Raw genomic sequence first — 13,431 nt, 5'->3', positions numbered from 1 at the left:
CCCTGTGATTGGTCCTCTGGGAACATCATTCACTACCCACCGTTTTCTTGCTTGAAGCTCTCCTGGGAGATCCCCTGTGCTCCTGCTGCTTCAGCTTCCGCCTCTCCCTGTACAAACAAATCCCTGTGTCCAGCTTCTCTTCCGGGCTCCAGACCTGCACACCCAGCTGCCTTCAGGCTATGCCTCCAAGCACTTCCGCTGTCCTCTGGTGTCTTATATCAGCTAACTATCTCACATTACTCTAGTTTCCTAAACTAGAAATTTCACAGTCCCCCTTAATGCCTTTTCTTGCCATCAGATTCAGCCAGGCGCCAAGTCCTGGGGAAGCCCTCCTCGGTTTAGTCACCCCTCACCCAGACCATGACAGAAGCTTTTTAAGACTTTTCTAATTTCAGTCTCTTGTCCACTTGACTTGTCCCTTTCTTTCAAAACCACTGGTGGTACCAGCTCACTTCCCAACTGCCTGCTACAGCAGATTTCAAACTGTCTTCCTAGGAGCCATAAGGATTCCTCGGACCTCTATTAGCTCCCTCCCCCAGGGTCACCCCCCCCACTTTGTTTTATATCAATTTCACGTATTCTGTTTTAAGTTGCTCTTTTTCTTTTGAACATTTTTTTTTTTTTCTGTTTCTCAAAGTTTGAAAACTATGGAATAACTCAGACCAGAGGTCAGACTCTGGAGCATAGGACGGAACTACTTTTACAGTCTACTTTTCATGCTTCCCTTGGAGAGTAGCGTAAAACCGGAGTTCCAGTGCAGTTTCTGGTACATACCATTTGTGCGACCCTGGTCAAGCTACTTAACTTCCCAAAGCCTTCATTTTTCCATCTGTAAAATAAGAATCCTAATCCCTCACAGAGTTGTAAGGAGTATCTGAGCGAATACTTGACACCTGTTAGTGCTTGGTCAGTGTTGGGACTGCCTATCATGTTAGGACTTAAGCACCTTAAGATTATAAGCACAATATGCCCTTTGATGCTTTACTGCCACTGCCCAGCCTTGCAGTGGCTTCTGCCTCCCCTCATCTTTGTAGGTGAACTAATTTAATTAATAATAAGACTGACTCGGGGCGCCTGGGCGGCTCAGTCGTTAAGCGTCTGCCTTCAGCTCAGGTCGTGATCCCAGGGTCCTAGGATCGAGCCCTGCATCAGGCTCCTTGCTCGGCGGGAAGCCTGCTTCTCCCTCTCGCGCTCCCCCTGCTTGTGTTCCCTCTCTCGCTGTGTCTCTGTCAAATAAATAAAATCTTAAAAAAAAAAAATAATAATAAGACTGACTCATACTTTCCTTTTTCTGTGAAACCTTCTCAGAGACAGTACCCCTCATTTGCTTCCTCAGTACTTAGTCAAGTTGACCCTTGAACAATGCAGGGGTTAAGCATGCCAACCCCCCCACGTAGTTGAAAATCCCATTATAACTTTTGACTCCCTAAAAACTTAACTACTGATAGCCTACTGCTACTAACTGGAAGCCTTACTGGTAACATAAAGTTGAATAATAATATATTTTGTATGTTATATGTATTATATACTATATTCTTACAATGAAGTAAGCTAGAGAAAAGAATGTTAAGAAAATCATAAGACAAGATATGTTTATAGTATTGTACTGCATTTATTGAAAAAAAAAAAATCCACCGGGCACTTGGGTGGTGCAGTCATTTAAGCATCCGACTCTTGGTTTCAGATCAGGTCCTGATCTCAGGGTCGTGGGATCGAGCCCTGTGTTGGGCTCTGTACTCAGCGCGGAGTCTGCTTGATATTCATTCTCCCTCTCCGTCTGCGCCTCCTGCTCGCATTCTTCTCCTTCTCTCAAATAAATAAATAAATCTTTTAAAAAATCTGCGTATAAGTGGACCCACACAGTTCATTTCCACATTGTTCAAGGGTCAACTGTATATACCTCTTACTAAGGCAGTCATCATGTTGAATTTTATTGTTTCTTTGTCTTCTCACACACACGCGCGCTTCTACAAAGATTAGGGATCATCAGGGTAGGGACCTGACCAATTCATGTCCATGCCCTTGGCGTGTCCTTAAGGTAAACTGTGGGTGCTGCCATGGGTGTGTCATTATACTGCACCATGATCTCTCCTAAATCTTTGCTTGGGATGCACTGTGGACACTCCTGTGGCTTTTGAATGAAGCACAGTAACTGATGAATAGAGAAGTGAGCCAGCAAGCAGCGGTTATCTTGTACGGAGGCCCCCTGAGTGGTACCACAGATCACCAGGTGTAACTTGGCAGTTCAGCTTTGCGTTGTGCTTGTTTCCAGATTGGTTAGTGACCCCCCAGTAGCCAGTTCTTTTCAGCCGATCTGCCACTACTGTAAAATTGCTGAAGTATTTTACCTAAAAACGGATTCAATTATTTGTGGGACATACATACACAAAAAATACAACTTATCTCCACAGTAATATAAACATTTCATTTTTTTGTTAGTAAAAATAGCTACCATTTCATGAACACGTATGTGCTAGGTACTGTGTGAATGCTTTACATATATTATCCTACATAATCTTCAACAGTTAAAATTGGCAAGATGTGTATTTTTATTATTCTAACAGATGAGCAGGCTGAGGTTGAAGGAAATTAATTTATCCAGGGTCTCAGAGTGGAACAGTAGGGCTGGGATTCAAACAGTGGGTCAAAATGGCCGAGGGTGTATGAGAGCAGGGGAGGCAGGGAACCGTGATACTGTGTATTTCAGTCCCATCCCAGCATGCCTCAAGAGAGCCGTGGGTACTTGTGGTATTTTTGTCCTATTCCAGCGTGTGTCTTACTGAGTCCAGGGAGTAGGCAACATTGAGACTCCAAATATATAGCTTGTCTTCCAAATAGGACTAATATTATTCTCTGAACTCTTTACTGATAGATATTTTTAAAGTATCCATTCTGGGCTTTCAGCCTCTTTCATACCCAGTTGTACCAAAGCACTGTAAACATATAAAAATTGCTGTCTCTGGTTATCTTTTTTTTCATTTGTGTGGCTTGTTTTTTTATGTTTTTGTTGCAAGTCTAGAAAATGTTTGTATTACATGTACACATACACACACATGCACATATATACATATATATAGAGAGAGAGAAATAAAAATGACTTATTATAGAAAACTTGGAAAGCACCAAAAAAGCACAAAAGAAATTAATCTCCCGTAAAATCAAATATTTAACCACCATTAACATTCAGTCTGTGACTTTACAGTGTTTTAATGCGCATATCTATTTTTTTTAGGTACCAAAATCATAATCTGTATGGTACCCTTACTTTTTCTTCATTTACTAATAGATCATGAACATTTTCTCACGCTAATATTCTTCCACTACCTGATTTTTTGGGAGGAACCTGATAGCCATCATCCAAATGTGCTAAAATTTACCTAAATGTGTTGAATTTACCTAAATTTAGCTAAGTGTGCTAAAATTAACCTGTATTTGCTTATTTTGTTTGTTCCCATTTTTTTCCCTAATGATTTCATATGACTTCTATTGTTGGTATTGTAAAAATCCAAAAAAAGGGGTATGAATTAATTCCTGGACATTAATGTCTATGTGAAGGTTAACTTTGGGATTATTTTCCCTCAAATTGTTAGAGAATTTTAAGACCTTAGTAGAAGAGCATTGAGCAGTCACCTGGGGTAGCCTCCTGACAGGTGAGCCAGCCTCTCTTAAATACGTCCATACTACTCAGCTCCTCTTTCTATGTTCTGACTTTGTATGTTCCTATGGACATAAGGAACTAGATTCTGACAAATAGATTTTGAAAGTTGCTTCCGAAACCTTTAGAAGCTGTACTTCAAGATCAATGTGATTTGAGAATCTGGAAGGAAGTTAGAGGCAGGGTAGCAGGCAAGATAGCACGGAATGCTGGCCTAGCTAATAGAAGCCAAATAATTATTACAGACTGGCAGAGAGTGTTCTCTGATTTGCAAGCTACAGTTATTCTAATTGATTTCTGCATACTTGTGGATAGGGATCTGCCCTCTTCCATTTATTTTTCTCTTGACAAGTAAGATGTGAAATGTTGTTCCATGCCTTTCTAATTTAAACATTGCACATGTTGAGAACTGATCTTGCCAGCCATTTTTAAGCCTGGCCAAAAACATAACAGATTGTTGTTATTAGCCTTCGTCATCTGGTTAGAGCCAACATTTTGTTTGGAACTATACCGGAGTATAAATCTCCTTTATAGGCATAACCTATTTCTGCCATCAAGCAAATTCAATGAGAAGGTAACTGAGTGTCCTTGGTGAGTTGCTCTGGTTAGCATCATGAGGCTGATTAGAGCAAGGATGCTCATTTTGAGAGACTTCTTAGGAAGCGAGATTCATGTTCTTGAGGATCTTATGATTCAGCTGAGGGAAAAGATGCACAAATAACTAATACAAGGCAATGTATGAAAAGTACACATACACAAAGATCAGAGGCTGCTTAGAGGAAAAACAAAGCATTACCTCACGGCCTGATTTTAGGGCTATGGACGATGATGTCCTTGAGGCCATATGCAGCACATTGAGGCTGCAAGCTGAGTAAACCATCTGTCTCACACACATGTGTACTATTTTCCAAGTATATTTAGATGCTCTGATGGCCAGTGATGCTTTTAAATGAATTCCTGTTTTATTACATTTATTGTAGCTTTTTGCCATATTATGTATTTTCAGTCAATACTATAATAATAATTCCTACCATAGGTGTCTATAAAATTTTTTCATGTTAAAAATTATTTTAGTTACTTGAAGATTGGAAACTTCCATTGTCTACAGCAGTGCTTTCCCATAGAACTTTCTGTGCTAACAGAAATGTCTCTGCGTTGTCCAGTATAGTAGTCATTAACTACATGCCTCACTTGAGGACTTGAAATATGGCTAATGGAACTGAGAAACTGAATTTTTAATTTTATTTGATTTTAATTGATTTAAATTCAGATAGTCACATGTGGTAGAGGTTACCATATTGGATAATGCAGATCTATTATATCTATTCTAATTATAAAATTATATAGGTAATTTTCTACACCCCATACACACAAGTTTTCTCTGCCCTGCCCCCTCTGTTTCAAGTCTACCCACAAATGTGGGCCTACCCACTTCTTCTCAGAGGCCCCTGTTCCTGAAGGTTCCTTAGGCCAAGAGAAGAGTTCTCTTATAGATGCTTAATGAAATGACTTTGAAAGACTTTTCTAATCATAGAAATAAAAGGAATGGTAGTTTATACTTTTCTTTCAGCCACCATCTTATTCTCAGGGACTTGAAGGGATTTCTGTATACCTGGGACACATGCACTAATGGTTTTCATATTTAGTTGTTTCAGAGTTCATACAGCATGTTCTTTCTTTAAAAATTGACTATTTGGTAGGCAGGGTAGCTATAAATAATTATTGGAAACTCAAAAATGAAGTCTTACTCTAGGGCTTTTACTAGGCAAGAAAATTTCCCTGTCCTTTGTTCTCCTGATGATTATTAAGAGTAACTGAATGATCTTTCTTCTCTTACTCTGAAACAATTAATACAATTTATAGCACTTAACAGGTTATATGTCTTTCCTATGACTCATTGCCTTGGAGTCTTTTAAGATCATCATGGGCGGTGGCAACATAGAGTATAATCGCTTCGATTAAGGTAACAAGATCATGAGAGGATAGTCAAATATCTCTGAACGTAAAATTCACCCTTATATTTATATTATGGTTGCTATTCATTATAAATGTAGTGCCGGTTGGATTACTAGGTAACTCAAAATTGTAATTTTTCCCAAAAGGTTTTTGTTCTGCGCTGTTTTAAAACAAGATGAAGGAGGAAGGCAGTGACTTGTAGAATTCAAAAAGGGATCTGACCAAAAAGTCCTTTTGGAACTCATCCTTGAGGAGTTCCCATTAGAGTGATCACCACCTTAATGGAATGATCTAGGAAGAGGCCTTCCAATGGAGGTCTTTCTGTCGACAGAGGGCCCTCTATTCCCACGCTCCCCACCCCCTCACCGCCAAGTGTGATGGCTATATCACTCTTCTCTGCTGCACTCTCGATAGGCTCTCTCACTTTTTTGAGGCCTGAGGCTTAGAGATTTTTTTCAGATACCAGACCCAGAGTGAGGAAAGTTTCATTTGCTGAACCAAGAGGCCAGAGTGTGTCCTCCTGGTTCCTGCTAAGCAAGTGCATCCCGATAGCAGATATGCCAACAGGAGAGGAAACTTAAAGGCACCTGCACGCAGTGTGCAAAGCACATAAAGCCACATGAGATAACAGAACACGGAGAGGTGTACCATGATCTCCATTCTGTGTAGCAGGATTCTTCCATTCTTCACCCTCTCATAGATAAATCTTCAGGCAATTGTTTCTGACATTAAAACTGTTGAACATCTCTTCTCCGAGACTTCCTTCTGCTGTGTTTGTCCCATTTTAATTAAACACATCCCTCCATCATCCGCTAATCTCCATTTTAAAGGAGATGCATGGGTTGTTGTGATGGTGGTTGGTGGTGATGGTGTGTATGTATGTGTGGGTGAGGAGTGAAGCCCAGGGAGAAGCCAGCCAGCAAAAAGAAGTTAATGTTTGCAAATATAAAATACCACCCTAAATTTGCTTCCCTTTCTATTCGGTAGTAAACACCAAAGAATCCATTCTGGCCCTGTGCTCCCATCTCCTTCATAGAAGATAGGAATGAAGAGGCATAAGCTGAGGACCCTTCAGTCTTTGGGAAAGGATCTAAAAGAACAGTATAGTTTGGGGTCTGTACTGCTCCCCTCCCTGGGGTCTTCCTATGCTCAGGCTGCCACATCTCCTTCCTCCAGCATCTGAACAGCAAGGGGTGGCTCTTTTCACAGGACCAGGTCCTTCTCCTTGGTAAATCTGTATAGAAAAAAATAATGGGCAGCACTAGTCAGTCTCAAGTCTCTCTAGTATAGTGGGTTTAGTCTTATGACTTCTTAACCTTCCTGTGCCCATTTTATGTATTTTTGTTTCTGGTTACAAAATTATACCAACTTTATTGTGTCTTCTAAATTTTCCATTTTGCTGTTTGAGTCTATATATGTTTCGCTGATTAGAGTATCTTACCCTGAAAGCCTCTGATCTCCACTGTAGGAAAGTAGTAGAAGGCTAACTATCTATTAGCAAGCTTTGGGTTGCTGGATATTTTAGTAATTGCCTTCAAATGTACTAACAAGGTTGCAGGTTTGATGAAATGCTTATGAGTGGTGGCTTTAGGGAAACCAACCTCTCTATTCTCAATATTGAATTCCAAATTACTATGTTTTAATGCATCTGTCTCCTGCCTTTTTTTATTTCAGTACCTCCTAGAAATGAAAAGCTTAATCCTCCCCCCAGAACATATCCTGAAGCGAGGGGACAGTGAAGCAATAGCGTATGCGTTCTTTCATCTGGCACACTGGAAGAGGGTGGAAGGGGCTTTGAATCTTTTGCATTGTACATGGGAAGGCAGTAAGTAATTTTCTTTCTTTGAAACGTTTTTTTTTAAGAGCACAGAAAGATGCTAAAACTGTTTTTATCCTGAGTGTTCATGATGAATAATGATGATTTGCATATCTATAGCTCTTCTTCCCTGAAATGTTCCATCATGAGAGATGATGGTTAATTACTGAGACTCTTCAGTTCCCCAGTGGTGGTGGATGATACTGTGATGCCATCCCTATACCTCCAAAAAGCAAGTTTATGCAGTGGACGGGATGAATCTGGACTGTTCTGGCAGAGGAGCACTCTATAACTGGAAAACCTTCCTTGGGGACCTGGGCACCCCCTCAGCTTCATGGGAATCTTTGGCGTAGGGCTTGGCCTCGTGCTAGGCTCCGATGACTACTTCTAGATGGCCTTTCTGGGAGGACTGGCTGAAGAGGCACAGTTATCCTCCACTGGAGCTAGGTTGGCCAAACAAATGAGCAGCAGTTATACTTCAGAACAAGAGCAGTGACCACAGGACCCTAGTGTTGGGTGGCAGGTGTAGCATTTGTATATTGATGGATAATGCCTGTTTGATGGATGTGGGGATAATCAGTCTGAGCATGTGCCAGGTACTATCCTTCTGTGTAAGGAGAGCAGACTTCAGTTGCGGGTGAGACATGCTCCCTGTCCTGGAGAAGCATCTTGTCTAGTTGGAAGGAGTAACCAGCATGCAGCAGCTGCTCAGTGATTTTTCCAAAGGGAGAGGTCAGTGGGGTGGAGCAGTCATGGGTGACTTTATGGGTCATAGGAGATTTGAACCAAGCCATGAAGAACTAGGACAGTGTCATAAGTAAGGACACTGTGCAAAGTGGTGGGGCTGTTTGGAAGAATGTAAATTGAGGGAAAAGGCCCAAAACTACAGATTATTGGACAAAATGGGTGTTGACACACTGTTATTAGTTAAGCAAAACAAGTACAACATGTAGTGTGGGGTGTTTTTTTTCCCCCTCTCATAGGGAAACAAAACAAGTATTAGTCTTCTGATAATTTTTTCTTAGTTCACTCCTACTCTGATCAGCTTCACAAAGGAATGTCTTTTTAATCCCTTTCACTCTGTTTATCTTTGCTGCTTCCATTTTCATTTTGATAATCTTCTGCTCTTCCCTTTTCCTGCCCTTCCCAAACCCAGCAGGAATCCAAATGGATGCAGGAAGGCGGGTGGGGGCAGCCAAATGGAATGGGGTAAAAGTAAGTTGACAGAGATGGGACTCAAGTTGCTTGCAAGTTTTTTGTTGAGTTTTGAAAATATTGCTTTAGAGAATTTCTAGTGAGTTTACTTAAATAATTTACTATTTATAACTTGAGGGGTGTTGACTTGGTTGATGCTTCCACCCCCACTCCATTCTGTATAATAAACTACTCCAGGTGCCCTGGTCTTGTTTTGAGACAGCACATTGTACTCGGCATGTGTGGGCACGTGTAAAGTCCCTGTTGGCTTGGTTTATTGTTGCATTTAAGGTGTTCTACCCAAAAAAGACAAAAGGAATTTTTATTTAAACATGAAAAAGAGATCGAAAAAGCCCAGCAAGATTGAACATGAGAGGCCTCACCTAGGGTTAGTTGTGGAAAAAAATGACATGGATAGATTGGCTTACCAAATAAAGACATATTTATAGATTAGCATTTTGGAAACCTAACAAAAGAAGCTTACCAGTTGGATCTGATTGATAAGAAAGTTACAGTAATATAGAAAGGATCAAAATAGGCTAAAAGTTACAAAGACACAGTGTTAGGAATGGCATAACCATAAAAAAAATCCCATGAGGAATAACTAGAAATTTTATTTGGAAATTAGTTACCCATATAATCAGATACCAATGGGGGCGGGGGGAATGCCCTGGATCAACTGGGAAGAACAATGGGATTTGAACAAATATGAAGTGACTTAGTGAGCTCCAAAATCTACCAGGGTGGTAATGTTGGGGGAATATAATTAATTACCTCAGATTAGATGGGCAGAATGAAGAGAGGAGGTGAATTTTTAGGCATAAACCAGTATAGCAAGACAGTCAGGGACCTCAAGGAAAGGGAAATTCTGCATTTGAACCTTACAGATAAATAGAAACCACTCCAAGGAAGTTATACTACTATTCAGTTTTTGGAAAGAAAGCTATACCTCAATTCTAGACAAGAATAGTGAGAGTGCTTCGTAGGCACTAAGTACCTTGGAGAGTGTGTGTATAAGTGGGTAATTTACTGAGGGTTTGCATGTCCGTCATTTCATATACTCTTCCTGACAACATTCTGATTTAGACAGTTGAGAGGTGGCCGCCTCCGTTGTTTAGGAGAGGAGGAGTCATTGAGACCAGCGGCTTGTTGCAAGTTTTGCAGACACTGTTGGTAGAGCCAGGATGTAAACTCAAGTTCACTTTCTCTTCAGTCTTCTTTTCTATAATACCGACTATTTAGACCTTTCCTGAATAGATTAAGCATAAGAAGATCGCTTCTCTCTGAAACATTTGCTTGGAAGCCTTCAGTTTACACTACTACTTATAGGCTCAGGTGTATTTATTCCTCTTCTAGTGTTTAGAAAGTTAATCTTTCTATATGAAATTATATTTTTGATGGTAAATATTGACTTAAACATTTTAAATATAGAATGAGCCCGATTTTATAAAAAATCAAATAATTCTACATATAAGCAAAGGAAAGAGACTGGAAATAAATATACCTTTAAGTGGATTTTAAGAGATTTTCTTTTTTTCCTTCATGTTTGTATTTTTCAAATTTTCTCAACAAACATACAAATTTTTTCTTTTCTTTTTTTTTTTTTTTTAAGGTTTTTATTTATTTATTTGACAGAGAGAGAGACGGCAAGAGAGGGAATACAAGCAGGGGGAGTGAGAGGGGGAGAAGCAGGCTTCCCGCAGAGCAGGGAGCCCGATGTGGGGCTCAATCCCAGGACCCTGGGATCATGACCTGAGCCGAAGGCAGACGCTTAATGACTGAGCCACCCATGCGCCCCACGTACATATTTTTCTACAAGCACAAATATGTGTGTGTATATCTGTATATACATATATTTATAAAAATGATGTTTCAGTACAAAGTTTTGGTCATTTTTAAAAGCAAAGCTATAAATCTCTCATGCAGTTTAGAAGAAAGAATGACCACTTTAACTTCAAACAATCACGTGCAATCTTTTGACATCACTTCTAGATCTGTGTCCATTCTAGGTTAAATTAAATGGAGGCATCTTAAATAGGAAGACTTGGATTACAATTCTGAGTTGCTATTTATAGTGGTATTGACCTAACTTACCCAGTTTTTGAAAACTGTGAATCACAGATGATACTGAATGCCATTGCCCCACCCCAGATTGTCGGGCTTCAGGGCCCTTGCGTTGAGACAGCTACAGCGGGTGAAGGGCTCCTTCTCCCTTCAGAGGTCCCCTGGACATCCTGTGCCTGAGCGCAAGAGGCTGCACTTCCTCCAGTGCACCACGTGGTGGCGCCTTTTGACATTGCCAGCCTCATAGTTTAGGTTTTGTCCTTTATATCTTTTTTTGTTCGTTCTGAAATTTAAGGCCATTCCCCAACTCCCTTCCAACTTCCCCTTTTCATTAGAAAGGAAATTCAGGGAGGAAAGTAACAGTACCTAATTTCACCAGTTCCCATGTTAAAAATGAGTATTCTTTTAGTTAATTGATCTTTCGGAGATTAAAAAACATTCTTCTGTCAAAAGTGTTGGTTTAGGAGTGGCGATAGAGATATATTTTTCTTTGCTTTTTAATGAGTTTATTATGTTGGAGCATTAGTCATCTTGTGGAATTAAGTGAGGTTCCCACCAATCAGGCTGAAATAACTCACATTTTTGATAAAACCCCAAAGTCCAGCTGATGCATGGCAGAGATTGTTTGGGTTTGAAACATATGGTGGTTAAAAAAAAAAAAACAAAACTTAGTCCTCAACCACAAATACATCAGCATTTCAAAGGTTTCTAAAATGTTTGATTCATCACTGTCCCAGCCCCTGAAATTGCACAATATGTTCCTCAAAGTCAAGATAATCAAGAAAGGGGAAAAGTTTTAATTACAAGATTAAAAAATACATTTCTTAGTTCATTATACAGCTGCCATCTTATCTGAATTACACTTATTTTAAACACTGTAGGTTCTGGTTATCCTCACACACACACACACACACATTACTGCAAGTATGAGTTGAATATACAAAACCTATATAAATGAGCAATCTCATTTGTACTGGGTCTATTTACAACAGTGTTGCGCCTTATGGGGCTCTATTTTAAATGGCACATCTTCTGTTATACCTATATTAAATACTGATGTGGCCTCATCTCCCTCCTACCTCGATCTTTTCAAGGCTCATTTTGGCTGTATTTATTTTATAAAGCAGGGTAGTCTGCTGACCGCAGCTGTGAACTTTAAGATTTAATTTTCTAGTTCTATATATCAGAAGACAAGTATGCCATGGGGTAAATCACTTAGCCTTTCTTTGTTTCCATTTTTTTCCTCTTGACCAAGTAAGACTCTTTATTTTCTTTTTGGAGATTTTTTTTCCCCAAAGAATTCACTAAATAATGTATAAGAGTTGAAGATGGTGTGTTTTAGGGGGACGAAGGCAGAGTATTTCCTTTGAGAGGAGAAAATGGCCCATTGTTGAAGCATAGGATGAAATTCTGATTCTAATTTATTCTCTTTGAACCCGATGGCAAATGTTCCTTGCTGTAAGATGTGGTCCTTGGGGCATTTCCACTAACCAGACCTTTCCTCTGAAGGACTGGCACCTTTTGGACTGCTAAAGAGAGATTCCCCCATCCCTCACCCCATAGATCTAATGCTAAATTTTATAATTTGGGAGAAAGCAATGGTCTGCTAAAGTTCCTGGTCATAGCTAACTTACACTAAAAGCCAGGCTCCAGGTATCGTGTAGTGCCTCCCCACCTACTGCCCAGTAGGACCAGCTTGTCCCTTTCATTATTCCGACGTGGTGACTGACCATAATTTGGATCCACTTGAGTTTTTAAAAGTTGTCTCTTCCTGATTGTGCATTAATTCATGTATTCCTTTATTCGGTGAACACATATCGAGTCCCTCCTTTGTACCAAGCATTATGTTGGAGATAAAAGGATGAATAGTACTCTGAAATGCTTTGAGATAAACATTAAAATGTGTGTGCATATACACGCACACATCTGTTCATATATACGCACATATATGTATATTAGCACACACATCTATATGATGTGTAGTGTGCATACAATCAATGCTATCACGGAAGTAGGAACAGAGTGTTAGAGCGTTGAGGGTCGACAACAAGTTGGTGAATCTGCTATAATACTCCAGAATTTCTCTTCAGAATTGGAATGGTAGATCATTGAACCAAGGGAAAGTGATTATCCCAAGACCACAGAACTAGATAGTGCAAGAGTATGGATCAGCACCCCGGGCTTTTGACTTTAGAATTTTTTATTATGGTGCTCAAATGCCTCACGAAGGACAAATAGCACTTATGGCCAGTTACCTACTTTACAGTCAAAGGTGGAAATGTAAAATTTGTTTTGATGATAATTTTCTGTTCTATCGTTTGCACTTCTGGTTGTTTATAAACAAGCAGCATTTTTACTTATAAGCAAGAGTAGGACCTGATCAAGAAAGTAGGAACTGTGGGTTTAGTAGAAAGGGAATATAAGGAGAAAACTAACTTTTATTGAGCCATCAGGCCCCGTGTTTAACACCTTAACATCTGCCACACTTAGTTCCTTTAAGCTTCTCAGGGTCTGTAGTATTCTCATTTTTACAGACAAAGAGATGGGACACAGACTAATGACCCATCCAGGCATATAGTTTTTAGCTTGGTCAAGTTCGGCTCATTGTTAGCTGTCACCTCCACTGCTCCTCCATTAGATACACACAGCACAGAGGTGCTGTGGCAGGGAAATCTTCCACACAGATTTTCATGATTATTGGATCATCCGTCTCCTGCAGTAGGCCGTGAGCTCCGTCAGTGCAGGG

The 13,431-nt window shown here is 40.0% G+C and overlaps 1 protein-coding gene across 8 annotated transcripts in view; it reads left to right on the top strand.

The window, feature by feature from the left end:
- The window catches only part of ST7 (suppression of tumorigenicity 7), a 232,255-nt gene that overhangs the window by 203,942 nt on the left and 14,882 nt on the right, over positions 1-13,431 (top strand). For 7 of the 8 annotated variants that reach the window (XM_081800210.1, XM_081800208.1, XM_081800211.1 and 4 more), the window contains one exon: positions 7,286-7,436. The exons of the other annotated variant lie outside the window; for it this stretch is intronic. In XM_081800210.1, the coding sequence (XP_081656336.1) occupies positions 7,286-7,436 (151 nt within the window). The remainder of the gene's footprint in view (positions 1-7,285; positions 7,437-13,431) is intronic. 8 annotated transcript variants of the gene reach the window in all.

This window comes from Leptonychotes weddellii, chromosome 12 (assembly GCF_054177405.1).
Source record: "Leptonychotes weddellii isolate Sample4059 chromosome 12, ASM5417740v2, whole genome shotgun sequence".
Classification (NCBI taxonomy): Eukaryota; Metazoa; Chordata; class Mammalia; order Carnivora; family Phocidae; genus Leptonychotes; species Leptonychotes weddellii.
This window is presented reverse-complemented; position numbering and strand designations above follow the sequence as displayed.